This window comes from Malaclemys terrapin, chromosome 1 (genome assembly GCF_027887155.1).
Source record: "Malaclemys terrapin pileata isolate rMalTer1 chromosome 1, rMalTer1.hap1, whole genome shotgun sequence".
In the NCBI taxonomy this organism is placed as follows: domain Eukaryota; kingdom Metazoa; phylum Chordata; order Testudines; family Emydidae; genus Malaclemys; species Malaclemys terrapin.
Genome location: NC_071505.1, coordinates 142,150,248 through 142,164,514, shown reverse-complemented (window position 1 = coordinate 142,164,514; position 14,267 = coordinate 142,150,248). Strand labels below are relative to the sequence as shown.

Sequence of the window (14,267 nt, the reverse complement as noted above, 5' to 3'; positions counted from 1 at the left end):
TAGCCCACATTCTGCTGCCCTCTGCTGGCTCTTTGCTGGAACTGTGGCCATGAACTTTTTTTTTTTTTAAGCAAGATCCATCCAACAGAGTTGTACACATTTGTGTGTGTGTGTGTGTGTGTGTATAGCTAAGGTTGCTCAAGAGACACTTAACTGGAAATTTCCCTATATTAAAGTGAAATTTTGGGGGGAGTTTTGTTTTTAACAGTGTAATAAAAGGAAAAAGAAATAGGATTTGTGTTCTCCCCGCCCTTCATTTTGAGGGCATTTTTCTGATGTGGGAAGAAGGCTTGAAATTTTATTCTTAAAAAGTTTAAAAAACTGCTTCTTTCTACCTTAGAAATATCAAAAATGCCAGGTCTTTGCCTTACTGTTTTGCTGAAGAACTCCTTAGAGATGTGAATCAGCAGCTTCCTTGATGAGGAAACAGGAGTGTTAAATCTTTAACAAAGAGAAGTTTTCTTTCAGCTGTTTCTTCGACATTTGTGTTAAATAGGTGTTAATAATAACAAACAAAGCCCAGAGAGTTTAAAACACTATGAATACCAATACCTTCCTCTCTCCCAGTTAGGCAGGCCTCTCTGGTTGTTCTGCAGTTGTCTATAGAGTCTTCCAAGGGAAACAGGATGTACAAGAACTGAATTATGAATGTGAAACAAACAGCAAAAACAAACAACTTTTCAGGCTTTCTTCATACAGTAGGGAAGAAGGCTCAAGCCCAATATTATTGTTCCTCTGCACATGAGTTTAGATTCTCCTGGCTTTCTGATGCTGGGGGTCTCTAAAATGACAATGATGTCTTACAGGTTTTTCTTTAAAGACACCGATACTTCTCAAGCATAGCACTATTTTTCTGGGAATCAGAGTAAAGAGTTCAAGTCTATGAAAAGAGTCACAACAATGAAATAATGTAACAATAATAAATGTTGGAAGCATTTCAAGATGTTTATACATGCTGTAGAGAAACTTACATTATATATATTGTTATATTGTCTGAAAAAGAACATGTGACTGTGTAATTAATTACTCTCATAATAATGTACACTCATGGGATCAGAGTTAAGGTTAAATGGGCAATCTTCACTCCGGGATTTCCTGACTTTTGAGTGCTTCGCTGTGCATGATGCACATTCTCAGGCAGCCCCAATCAAGGCCCTGGAGGGAAACTCGCTGGCACAGGATACCATCAGGAACGAAGCTCACAACCAATGGGCACAATCTGTATGGAAGTTTTAAGCCATAGGACACTGCTAAGAGAGAAACTTATAGCAACAGGACACCAGTAGGAGGAAAGCTCACAGCGACAGGGCACCAATGGGACACAGTTTAGGGTCATAGGGCATTATTTGCAAGGAAGCTTGTAGCTATAGAGCATCAAAGATAGCAGCTACAGGGCACTGTTTGCAGGGAAGTTTGTTGCCACCAGACACGACTGACAAGGAACCTTGTTCCCCCAGGGCATCGCTGGGAGGGAGAGTGATAATACCCATGGGAATGGCACCCATAGGACACTGTGTGACAGCTGCTCGTAACATAACATCTGGGTCTACCACACTCTTACAAAGGAACGTCATTATGTGAAATTCAACGGTGTGGGAAACTGCTGCCAATTGTGTGTGTGGAAGAAGTCTAAGACTAGAATGGGGGCGGGGGAGGAAAGTGTGTGTGCTACAAGTCGGGACTGGGATTTACACGTGTATAAAGAAGGCAGAAATGTTTCAGTACTCTCTTTTGTGGCCTCAGCATGCCCTGGGTATGAGAATCTATTTGCATGTGGCTGTCATGCCATATCACTTCCATGGGCATAGCTGTCTTTACAGTTACGGTTACAGCTCCTAACCCTCTCTGTTCACATGTGTGCTTAGCATTGACATTCTTCTCATACGCTGATGGTTTCCCTGCAAAGCAGCTGTCTGGGGAATGCTGGTTTTGAGGTCAGCTGTTGGAGAGAACATGCACTTTCCAGCTTAAAGAATCACTTATTTTTTTGTTGAGGGCACAAGTTACCCTGAAAATTCTCCAGAAGCTTAATTTTCCAGAGATTGCTGGGCTCCCCCCCAGGGACCTCCTCCCTCTGAGGCACTGCTATCAAATGAATCTTTTCCCCTATAGGAAACTTTCCCTTCCACCCTGTTGCGGATTGTGGGGGAGTTAGGGCCCTGCACCCCTCTTCCCGAGATTCACTGTGACTCTCAGCCAGCCAGTAAAGCAGAAGGTTTATTTAAGGACAGGAACACAGTCTCAAGCAGAGCGTGTAGGTACGACCAGACCCCCCTCAATTAGGTCCCTCGGGGAGGTTCAGGGAGCTTGGACCCCAGCTTGGGGTTCCCTGCGTTGCACCACCCAGCCCCAACCGAAACTAAACTCCCCACTCCTCCCGCTGCTCCTCTCCTTTGTTCAGTCTCCCGGGCAGAAGGTGTTAATTCTCCTCACCCCCGCTCCTGGCTCAGGTTACAGCTCAGGTAGCTTCCTTCAAGGGAAGTCCCACATCCCCACTGCAACCCCCCTGCAACATTCCCAGGTCAAATCTGCCCTGCTCCCTGCTCCGTCACATCTCTCCCCCCTTCGAGACTGAACTGAGCGGGGTCACTCTGACCAGTGACCTGGGGAAGTTCAGGGCTCCCTCTCCGGGACAACGCGTCCGCTATCAGGTTGTCACGTCCCTTCACATGGACCACGTCCATGTCATAATCCTGCAGGAGCAGGCTCCATCTCAGGAGCTTGGCGTTGGCTCCTTTCATCTGGTGCAGCCAGGTCAGGGGAGAGTGGTCGGTGTGCACGGTGAAGTGACGCCCACAGAGATATGGCTCTAGTTTCTTGAGGGCCCACACCATGGCCAGGCATTCCTTCTCGATGGCCGCGTAGTTCTGCTCCCGGGGTAGCAACTTCTTGCTCAGGTACACGATGGGGTGTCTCTCCCCCTTTTCATCCTCCTGCATTAACACCGCCCCCAGTCCTGTGTCTGAGGCGTCGGTGAACACCATAAAGGGCTTGTCAAAGTCTGGGTTTGCCAGAACTGGGCCACTGACCAGAGCCTCCTTCAGCGCCCGGAGAGCCTCCTGGCACTCCTCGGTCCAGACCACTTTGTCTGGCTTCCCCTTCTTGCACAGCTCAGTGATGGGGGCGGCTATGGCGCTAAAGTGGGGCACGAACCTCCGATAGTACCCTGCCATCCCAATAAAGGCTTGGACCTGCTTTTTGGTTTGAGGAGCGGGCCAGTCTCTGATCACCTCCACTTTGGCTGGTTCCGGCTTTAGGCAGCCGCTTCCCACCCGGTGGCCTAGGTAGGATACCTCAGCCATCCCCACCTTGCACTTCTCCGGTTTTACGGTCAGCCCAGCCTTCTGGAGTCGGTCCAGCACTTGTCTAACCTGGGATATGTGGTCCTCCCAGGTCTGGCTAAAGACACAGATGTCATCGATATACGCCACGGCAAAACTCTCCATCCCCCTCAGTAGCTGATCCACCAGGCGCTGGAAGGTGGCCGGCGCTCCCTTGAGGCCGAAGGGCAGGGTCAGGAACTCATAGAGCCCCAGAGGGGTGACAAAGGCCGATTTCAGCCTGGCATCTGCATCCAGCGGCACTTGCCAATAGCCCTTTGTAAGATCCATGGTGGTAAGGTACCGAGCACCTCCCAGCTTGTCTAGGAGCTCGTCCGGCCTGGGCATGGGGTAGGCATCGGCTACAGTGATGGCATTGAGCTTCCGATAGTCCACACAGAACCGGATTGACCCGTCCTTTTTGGGGACCAGCACCACCGGCGAGGCCCAAGGGCTGGAAGACGGCTGGATCACCCCCAAAGCCAGCATGTCATTGACCTCTCTTTCCAGGTCCTGAGCAGTTTTCCCTGTGGCTCGGAAGGGGGAGCATTTTATAGGCGGGTGCGATCCTGTCTGCACCCGGTGGACAGTCAGATTAGTGCGTCCAGGCTGGTTGGAAAACAGCTGCTGGTACAGATGCAGCACCCCTCCGATCTCAGCTCGCTGGGCAGGGGTTAGCCGATCAGAGAGGGGAATTGCTTCCAGGGGGAAGCCAACTCTTGTCCCAGGGAATAGATCTACTAAAGGGTCATCTCCCTGCCCCTCCCACTGTCCACACACGGCCAACACCATATTCCCCCTGTCATAATATGGCTTCATCATATTCACATGGTACACCCGATGGTGGTGTGCCCGGTTCGACAGCTCCACCACATAGTTTACCTCGTTTAGTTGCTTGACAACCTTGAAGGGCCCTTCCCAGGCGGCCTGGAGTTTGTTTTTCCTCACGGGGATGAGGACCATCACCTGATCCCCAGTGGCGAAGGCGCGGGCCCGTGCTGTGCGGTCATACCAGACCTTCTGCTTCCTCTGGGCTCTGGCCAGATTCTCCCTGGCCAGGCCCATGAGCTCGGCAAGTCGTTCCCGGAAGGTCAGGACATACTCCACCACCGACTCTCCGTCAGGAGTGGCCTTCCCCTCCCATTTGTCTTTCATCAGGTCCAGGGGCCCCCTTACCCGCCTTCCATATAGCAGTTCGAAAGGCGAAAACCCGGTAGACTCCTGGGGTACCTCCCTGTACGCAAACAGCAGGTGAGGTAAGTACTTGTCCCAGTCCTGCGGGTGCTGATTCATAAATGTTTTCAGCATCATTTTTAGCGTCCCATTGAACCTCTCCACCAGCCCGTTGGATTGGGGGTGATATGCTGAGGCCCAGTTGTGTCGGACCCCACATCTCTCCCACAAGCACCGGAGTAGGGCCGACATGAAGTTGGACCCTTGGTCCGTCAAGACTTCCTTGGGGAACCCCACTCGGCTGAAAATGGTCAGCAGCGCATCCGCCACAGTGTCTGCTTCAATGGACGATAAGGGCACTGCCTCGGGGTAGCGGGTGGCGAAATCGACCACCACCAGGATGTATTTCTTCCCAGACCGGGTCATCTTGCTGAGAGGTCCCACTATGTCCATGGCCACCTTCTGGAAAGGCTCCTCTATGATGGGCAAAGGTCTCAATGCTGCCTTCCCCTTGTCCCGGGCCTTCCCCACCCTCTGGCAGGGGTCACAGGATCGGCAGTACTGCCGGACGTTGGTGAAGACCCCGGGCCAGTAAAAGTTCTGTAGCAGCCTCTGCCTGGTGCGCCGGATCCCCTGGTGCCCTGCGAGAGGGATGTCATGGGCCAGGTACAGTAGCTTGTGGCGAAACTTCTGGGGAACCACCAGCTGCCTCCTGATCCCCCACGACTCCACTTCCCCCGGGGGAGCCCACTCTCGGTACAGGAACCCCTTCTCCCACAGGAACCTCTCCTTGCATCCTCTCCTCATGGTCTGTACCACACTGAGGTCAGCCAGGCCCCTTAGCTTCCGCAGGGAGGGGTCCTTCTGCAACTCGGCCTGGAACTCGGCGGCTGGGGAAGGGATGGGGACCTGCTCCCTCTCGTCGGCTGGGTCGGAAGCCCCAGCCACCCCGCGGCCTGTCCTTGGGTGTTCCCTCCCCACCCGGGAAGGGTTCGGTGCCTCCGGTGGGACATCCTTCCCAAGGTCAGGGCGTAGTGCCCCTCGCCGGCTCTGGCTACGGGTCACGACTAAGGCGGTCTGGGGGCTGCTTGGCCAGTCCTCTAGGTCCCCCCCCATCAACACCTCAGTGGGCAAATGGTGGTGCACTCCCACGTCCTTGGGGCCCTCCTTGGCCCCCCATTTCAGGTGTACCCTCGCTACGGGAACCTTGAATGGGGTCCCGCCCACCCCGGTCAGGGTCAGGAAGGTGTTGGGCACCACCCGATCTGGGGCCACCACCTCGGGCCGGGCCAGTGTCACCTCTGCGCCCGTGTCCCAGTATCCATAAACTTTCTTCCCATCCACCTCCAGGGGAACAAGGCACTCGCTCCGCAGGGACAGCCCCGCGCCAACCCTGTAAACGGAGAACTTTGAATCCGGAGCATCTGGCCCCCCAGAGAAGCTGGCCGGGGGCCCTTCTCTCTCTTGAGCAGTTGATAAGCTGCCAGCCCCTCTTGCGTGGGAAGCCTGCCCCTCGTCCGTCTGGGCCTCTACCAAGTTAACCCGGTGCGGGTTCGGTCTGCTCAGTCTGTCCTTGAGCTTGGGGCACTGGGCCTGAACGTGGCCTCTTCGGCCGCAGTAATAGCAGCTCAGGTCCCGTGGGTCCCCTCGAGCCGGTCGGTTGTCCCTGATGCTGGGCCTTCCCCGTGGGAGGGGATTCCCCATATTCCCCCTTTGGGAGGTCCCAGGGTGACTCTCTCTCTGCATCGCGGCGGGCCTGTTCCTTTGGGGCTCCTCCCTGCCACCCCCTGACCGGCTCTTTACAAACTCATCAGCCCGGCGTGTCGCGGGTTCTCTGGCTTTCTGTCCACCAACCACAGCCTCAGGTCGGATGGGCACCGCTCATACAGTTGCTCCAGTACCAGCAGTTTAATCAGGTCCTCCTTCGTCTGGGCCCCACCAGCCCACTTACTGGCGTATCTTTCCATGCGGACGGCTAGTTGCAGATATGAGATCTCAGGGGTTTTATCTTGACTCCGGAACCTTTCCCGGTACATCTCAGGAGTCAGCCCAAACTCTCGTAGCAGGGCCTTTTTGAATAGTTCGTAGTCCCCTTTCTCTGCCTCTCCCAGTTGGCGGTACAATGCCACGGATTTGGGGTCCAGTAAGGGGGTAAGGACCCGGAGTCTGTCCGCGGGATCCACCCGGTGCAGCTCGCAGGCCGTCTCAAAGGCCTCCAGGAAGTCATCCATGTCCTCCCGCTCCTTGTATGGGGCCATGATGCACTTATCAAAGCTCCGTGCAGTCCTGGGTCCCCCCTCACTCACCGCAGCCGGGGGTTCGCTGCCCTTCAATCTCGCCAGTTCCAGGTCATGCTGACGCTGTCTCTCATTCTCCTCCCGTTCATGCTGTCTCTGTCTCTCTTCACGCTGATGCTGTCTCTCTTTCTCTTCCCGTTCACGCTGATGCTGTCTCTCTTTCTCCTCCCGTTCATGCTGACGCTGTCTCTCTTCATGCTGTCTCTGTTGTTCACGATCCTCCAGCTCTCTCAGTTTTAGCTCTTTCTCCCATTCCAGCCAATTCCGCTCCCCGGATGCCGAACGTCGCCGGGAGGATCCTCTGCTGGCCGGCGAGCTTCGCCGGGGGGACCCCCTGCTGGCCGGGGGGGTCACGGCGCCTTTGGTATTTGCTGGGCTCCTCCCCACCCTTCCCCTAGGCATAGGAAGGAGGGGTCTCGGGAAGCCCTCAGCAGCCGGCTGACCACTCCCAGCTGGGACAGACACTGGTGCCTGCGCTGCATTTGCCAGGATGCTTCCCTGAGACACAGGGATCAGTTCATTCGCGCGATCTTCCGCCTCCAGCTGGGCAATGAGCTGTTCTTTGGTGAGCCTCCCAATGCGCAGCCGCCTCTGCTTGCACAGCTCCACCAGGTCGCTCTTAAGCCGCTTGGCATACATCTTCCTGCTGGCCACTCACCGGCCTGTGTGCTCACAGCTCCCCACAGTTCCCAGGGGGCCCCCTAGTGTGCCAGCCCTTCTCGAGGTCACCACCTCTCTGCCAGGGTCGAGCTGCAGACTCCTCCGCCCCTGGGACCACTCGCTGCGATCCCCTCGGGGGACCCTGTTACTGCAAAAGTCCTTCTCGCTGGTCACACACTCCCAGGGGTAATAACCGTCTCTCTCTCACTCTTCAGCGCGCCTGGTCCCCGTCAATCCCCCTTCGTTTTACTGCTCCCCAGTCACTTACTGCAGGAAGCGCCGTCCACGGGGTGCAGTAGATCCCACCGCTGCCACCAGTTGTTGCGGATTGTGGGGGAGTTAGGGCCCTGCACCCCTCTTCCCGAGATTCACTGTGACTCTCAGCCAGCCAGTAAAGCAGAAGGTTTATTTAAGGACAGGAACACAGTCTCAAGCAGAGCGTGTAGGTACGACCAGACCCCCCTCAATTAGGTCCCTCGGGGAGGTTCAGGGAGCTTGGACCCCAGCTTGGGGTTCCCTGCGTTGCACCACCCAGCCCCAACCGAAACTAAACTCCCCACTCCTCCCGCTGCTCCTCTCCTTTGTTCAGTCTCCCGGGCAGAAGGTGTTAATTCTCCCCACCCCCGCTCCTGGCTCAGGTTACAGCTCAGGTAGCTTCCTTCAAGGGAAGTCCCACATCCCCACTGCAACCCCCCTGCAACATTCCCAGGTCAAATCTGCCCTGCTCCCTGCTCCGTCACACACCCCTGTACTCCTCACCCTTGGATTGCAGGGAGTGGCTATGAGCAGGGAGTGATGACACAGCCAAGGTGAGGCAGATAAAGTGAGGAAGAAGAGTCCATCGCGGGGGGCATGGGGACCAGTTCCAGTTTTCCTCCTTCAGTGGGAAGAACGGTACTTCCAGGGTTGCCAACTTTTGGAATGCTGTAATAGAATGAGTCCCATGAATTTAACATTTATTTTAAAGCCCCAGCTCCTGGGGTCATGTGTCTATGTGAGACTCTCACCTTTCGTTTTAAATAAGTGAATTCTAATTTCTAACCCTTGGTGTTGCAGGGAAAAGCTTGGAAATGTGACCCCTAAAGGTACAGAATCCAAAAAGCAAATACAGAGAAAACATTTATTATTGTATAAAATCCCATGACTTAGAATCCCTGTGATTTTGGGGGGGTCTAACTCATGATTTTTGACTGCTTGGGCTGGTAATGTTGCTTCCAAGATGGTCTTTGGTTCCAGTCCAGTTCCAATCCAGAGAGGGACTCACAGGTTAAGAGAGGAGGGAGCTGCTGAATATCAGCAGTGGCTACTAGGGATCAGCATGTGTCCTGAGAATGCTGGGAGTTCAGGTTTGCAGGGCAGGATTACTCTCCTTCTGGTGAATGGGGCAGAGATGTGCTGACCATGGAACCCTAACTTCCTTCTGACCATGAGAGGTCTGGCCCCTGCCCTATCTCCCCCCCCCCAATCTGAAGGGAGCCCAGAGGGGCCCCACAAGGTGAAGGTAGACACAGAATCACTCAGGCAAGGCAAGCCCTAGACCCCTCTCTGCATCAGCTGCTGCACAGCCCTGCCCCTGGGGGTGAGGGAGATTCACTTCCCATTTGGGCCCAGGTTCCCCCTTCCATCTGGAAGTTCAGCCAAGCAGTGACTCCACCACTCCACCTTTCTTCACCCCTCCCCTCTGGCTGGGATACCAGAGCTCTTATTCTGAAATGATCTCACTGAAACCTGAAGCCACATTACCCTCCCACGCCACAGACAGACCTCTCTCACTTCCCCACCCCCATGATCTCCCTCCTTCTTTCCCTTCTCACACTGATTGGGACCCCCCTCATTCCCACAGACTGCCCCAGCCATCAGAAATTCCCCCTCGCTTTTATTGTCCCCTCCCCTCACTGCAGACAGATCTAGGGCTCCCTCCGCTGTGGAATTCTCCTGTGGATGGGTCTCAGCTTGTCCGCACAGCACACCACCATGGAGCACTAACCCTTGGGGTGTACCTGGTCTCAGCTTTTCTCCCAGTGCTAAGGCGTAGGGACCAGAACGGAGAACCAAATCTGGGTCTCCCACATTGCAGCACAGGCCAAGGCACCTTTAAGAGACACCAAAACCAATTCTGCAGGGCTCCCAGTCAGGGCCAGCTCCAGCTTTTTTACCGCCCGAAGTGGAGAAGCAAAAAAAAAAAAAAAAAAAAAGATAAAGCCGATCGGCAGCACTTCGGTGGCAGCTCAATCGCGCCGCTTCATGAGGGACCCGCCGCCGAAGACCCGGACGTGCTGCCCCTTTCCATTGGCCGCCCCAAGCACCTGCCACCAAATTGCTGCCGAAGACCTAGATGTGCCTCCCCTTTCCATTGGCCGCCCCAAACACCTGCTTCCTACGCTGGTGCCTGGAGCCAGCCCTGCTCCGCGTCCCCAGAGAGTGAGAGAGTGGGCTGGGGAATGTAAGCTGGGTGTCACATGCTTTGGCACCTAGATACACTATGAAAGTAGATGGCAATAAGGAAACACAATGCAACAGAGGTTTTGGCCACTTGTATTTTTTATTCCAAAGTGTGTGTGTGCGGGGGGGCAGATTTGATAGCTTTGGTCTTGACTCTGCAATGAAACTAGTTCTGTCCAAATGGGTTAGTGCTCAGTACTGGGAAGGTGTTGTGGTTACTTCACTTTCTGGAAGATCTGTACACAAACTTCATCTTCTGCTGTCATGTGCTGGGAAGAAGAAAGGGAGGGAGGGAGGGAGGGAGGGAGATAAAAGAAGAGACTTTGGTCAGATCTGCCAGGGCTTCTCAGTTCCAACCCACAGTTCCCATGCTTTCTAGTCCTGGCTCCCCCCCCCACACACACACAGCACTGCCAATCCCTCTCAAACCTGACCCACACCAACCTCCCTGCTATTCCAGTCCTGGCTGCCACCTGCACGCAGCTCTGCCATAATTCTGCCAGTGCCTCAGAGTCCTTACCCACAGCCTCCCTGCTAATGTACTCCTGCCCCCCATGCAGCTCTGCCAGTGCCCCATAGTCATTACCCACAGCCTCTCTGGTATTGTATTCCTGCCCCTCACCCCACGCAGCTCTGCCAATGCTCAATAGCCCTTACCCGCAGCCTCCCTATATTTCCCTTTTCTCTTTGTGCCTTAAGAGGTTTTGCTGAGGTTTTAGTGTCACACATAGGAAACCTTGTGTCTGATTCATCTCTTCCCTTTTCCTCTCACAAAGCCCCAGGAGCTATGGTGGAATTTCAGGGCAGGGCAGGGACATTGGCCAATTCACACTGAGCTCAGCCTAGTCAACTTTTGAACCCTACAGGAGGATGTTTGTGTGAAGTGGCCGTTGCCCCTGAGAAACCATGCATAACTATGGGGCCTAGCTTGGGATCCAAGGCGGGGAGGAATGATCATCCCATTCTGAGCCGCTGACATTCCCCTAGTGCAGTGGTTCCCAAATTTTAACAACCTGTGAACCCCTTTCACTAAAATGTCAAGTCTCGCGAACCCCCTCCTAAAAATGAATATTTCCAGGGATTTTCTCCTTTACCTGAACATAAATTATAAAAGCAGTGATCTTGGAAATATAAAATTTGTTTTTATGACATGCTCATTACATACTATTTATTATTAATTATTATTTATCATTACAGTATTTTTATTACATTATGAAAACGGTAACACTCTTCCAAGATCTCACTTTGGTAGCTTGTATCACTTTGAATAAGCATGTTATAAGACAAGGCTCCTATGTTTCATCCAGGAGTATCAAGATGTGAAACAGCATGAAGATATTTAAGAAGCCAACTCAAAGAGTTCCTCCTACACAAGCATTCAGGTCTCAAGCAGTCCAGGCAAACAACGATGTCACAACAAAGCTTAAACTTGTTCTCCATGATAATTTTGAAAACAATACCAGCTGCCTATTTAATTTTAAAAACAGCAAAAAATATCCACCTCCCTTTCCATTTCTTATAAGTAGTCTTGAAGTTTAAATCTCCTCAGATATGCTTGTCTTGATCTGCTTAGTTCTTGGAAGTCCAGGGGCTCCAGGCTGCTGGCCCAGTGCTGCCAGGGTTCCCTAGGGACAGTTCTGTCCGCCATTAGGGAATTTTTTTCCCCTGAGAACTCCCTGTAACATTTTGCGAACTCCAGTTTGGGAACCACTGCCCTAGTGAATCCCCTCTAGAGACTTCCCTTTCTGGGGTGTTAGTGTGCCACACCCTGCTCAGAGCTCCTTCTCACCAGATGCAGATGGTCCCCCTCCAGCCAGTGCCTCCAGCCCCGGTTCCTCTTCTCTCCTTGCTGCTCACACACCAGCTGATCCCCTTCCCAGGAGATGACTGTCTGAAAGGGAAAAGACAGTCAACACTGTCAGGCATGGGAAAAGGCCTTGTCTTCTTCTTTGTACTGTCACCTTTCTACACTGACCCACTACCTGCCCCTTTCTCTAAGACATCTTCAAATGCAGCTCCTGTTTTGAAGTTTTTTTTGGTTATGTTCCTAACTTTAGACCCCTTGGGATTGTTTGTCATGTATGCTGAGTAACCTCAGTATCTTATAAGGTCAGACATTTCATGACATGCGATGAACTTGTTTGTTCCAGTGGATAAATCATCTGACTTTCTGATTTTTTTCAGGGCATTGCTGCAGGGGGACAGATTTAAGGGTATCTGAATACTGAAATTTTAGACTTCTGGGCTCCATTGTATATTTAACCTTAATTCTCAATTCCCTGCTCATCACACGTATTCATCATTAGACCTGAATACATTAGCTATTAGCCCATCAGACTCAGCATAGCTCTGAGCTGGATTATACTCTGGCATCAGAAACAGGATTGTTCTGATTATTAGGTAAAGCCCTAGTCACTGGCCACAGTCAAGCTACCCTTTAAGTCACTGGCCTATCCTCTTAGCCCTCTCACCTGGCACTTGCGTCCATCCACTGGCCCCAGGTCCTCTTCAAACTCCTTTCCCAGATCAAAGTCCATGATGTAATTGCGCAGTGAGGTGATTGTGTGGATGGTCATGTGATCTCCAGCATGGATTATCTCCTTGTCTGGCTTCAGGAGGCAAACCAGTTTTCTCAGGGCCACATTAATGTCTAGATGGGATGAGGTGGAGGGAACAGATAATGGGTTGTTGGCAGCAGTGAGCTTCCCATAGCAGTGCCGTTCACTGCTCCTTCTTGGTTCTCTTGCTACATTCTCCTCAATGACCCTCACTGCCCCATCAATACATTTCATTCCCTTCTCCAAGCATGCTCCACCTCCCCCATTCAGACTGGTGGGTGTGCAAGGCTACAGACTGTGTTCAGAGAGTTTAGGGCCAGAAAGTCCCACCAGATCATCTAGTCTGACCTCCCATGTATCACAGGCCACCAACACCACTCAGCACCCACATACTAAACTGGACAACCAAAATTAGACCAAAGTATTACAACTGTCAGGAGACTAGACTGTTGTGTGCCACAGGCAGAGAATAGGAGGGACCGAGGTGCACCACCTGTGTCTGAGGCCCAACAATGGCAGGGAAGTGATTATGTGAGAAATACCAGGATAATCCTGGCTAGTGACCCACAGCCACACGCTGTAGAAGAAAGCAGCCCCCTCCCCTCCAAGGTCACTGCCAAGCTGACCTGGGTGAAGATTCCTTCCTGACCCCACATAAGGCAATCAATTGGACCCTGAGCATGTGAGAAAGAACCAACCAGCCAAGCATGTGAGAGAGAATAATCAATGCTACCTCAGAGCCCTCACCCACCCCATGTGCAACCTCCCTTCTCCAGCTGGGGCCATCTCTGATGCTTAGGAGGAAGGAGACAAAAAAGCCTCAAATCCCAGAATACGTGTGTGGGGAGTGGGGGGGAGGGGAGGTTTCTCTTCCTGACCCCTGTAGGTGACTGGCTGAAACCCGGAAGCATGAGATTTTAGGAAGATCAGACATAAACCAGAAGGGAACCCAGGGCTGCTGAGCCCTGCTCTCCACCATCACAAACAACCCATCATACAATCCCTTTTAAATTTCTCCAGCTCTTTCTAAAAACTAATTGTTTGTTTCCCCCACCTCCAACTCCAACTCCTGCTGGGAAGCTGTTCCAGAACCTCACTCCTCTGACGCTTAAAGTCAAAGATAGAGGGACAGGCGGCGCGAGGGTCGAAAAATCCCAACGCCCCCCCCCCCCCTTTGGGGTGCCCTGGGAGGTGACATCTTTGGAGAGGGAGGGGTGGAAAAGATAGCAGGGGGAAGCAACCAGGGAAGGGTGTGGTTACCTAAAGCCCGAAGGTAACCGTCCATGTTGTCTTGGGAGACGAATCGGTAATAGCCGGTCAGATTGGGAGGCATCACAGGGCAGATGGGCAGAATTGATCGTTGGAATGAGACACGGGAAGGAGAACAGGAGGGATGAGACCGAGACAAAGCTGGGGACCTTGGACTCCCTCCTCCTCGTTGGTCCTTTCCTGCTTTCTCTCCCTTAGTCTGGTGTGTGGGGAGGGGGTTATATAGCAGCCCCATGGACAGGCGTCTTGCTGCCGTAAGAGTCCCATGGTTCCTTACCGGGGAACACAGAAAGGGCTGGGCTGGCTGTGTTCCTGGCACCTCCACTTCAGTGTGGGAAGGACCAAGGTAGTGGTAGAGCAGCAATCAATCCGACACCAGGCTGAGCTTCCCCGGCCTTTCCACACTGGAATTTTTAACTCATTGGTGCCAATCAGGAAGTGTCTGGCGAGCGTCCTCTCTCCATAATTCGGACTGAGTGAGCTTCCTCACAGCAGTGCCCAGTCACTGCCCATCCCGGGAGACACCCCGGCAGCTGTGAACTTCCTCA

The 14,267-nt window shown here is 53.0% G+C and overlaps 1 protein-coding gene across 1 annotated transcript; it reads right to left on the bottom strand.

The window, feature by feature from the left end:
• Nucleotides 1-9,972: 9,972 nt before the first annotated feature.
• Nucleotides 9,973-13,927, bottom strand: RBP5 (retinol binding protein 5). The gene is made up of 4 exons (XM_054016379.1): nucleotides 13,711-13,927; nucleotides 12,364-12,542; nucleotides 11,682-11,783; nucleotides 9,973-10,161 (listed from the first exon to the last, which is right to left on the bottom strand). Exons 1-4 carry the CDS (start codon nucleotides 13,781-13,783, stop codon nucleotides 10,108-10,110), a joined length of 408 nt encoding a protein of 135 aa, XP_053872354.1. The 5' UTR covers nucleotides 13,784-13,927; the 3' UTR covers nucleotides 9,973-10,107.
• Between the last annotated feature and the right edge of the window lie 340 nt (nucleotides 13,928-14,267).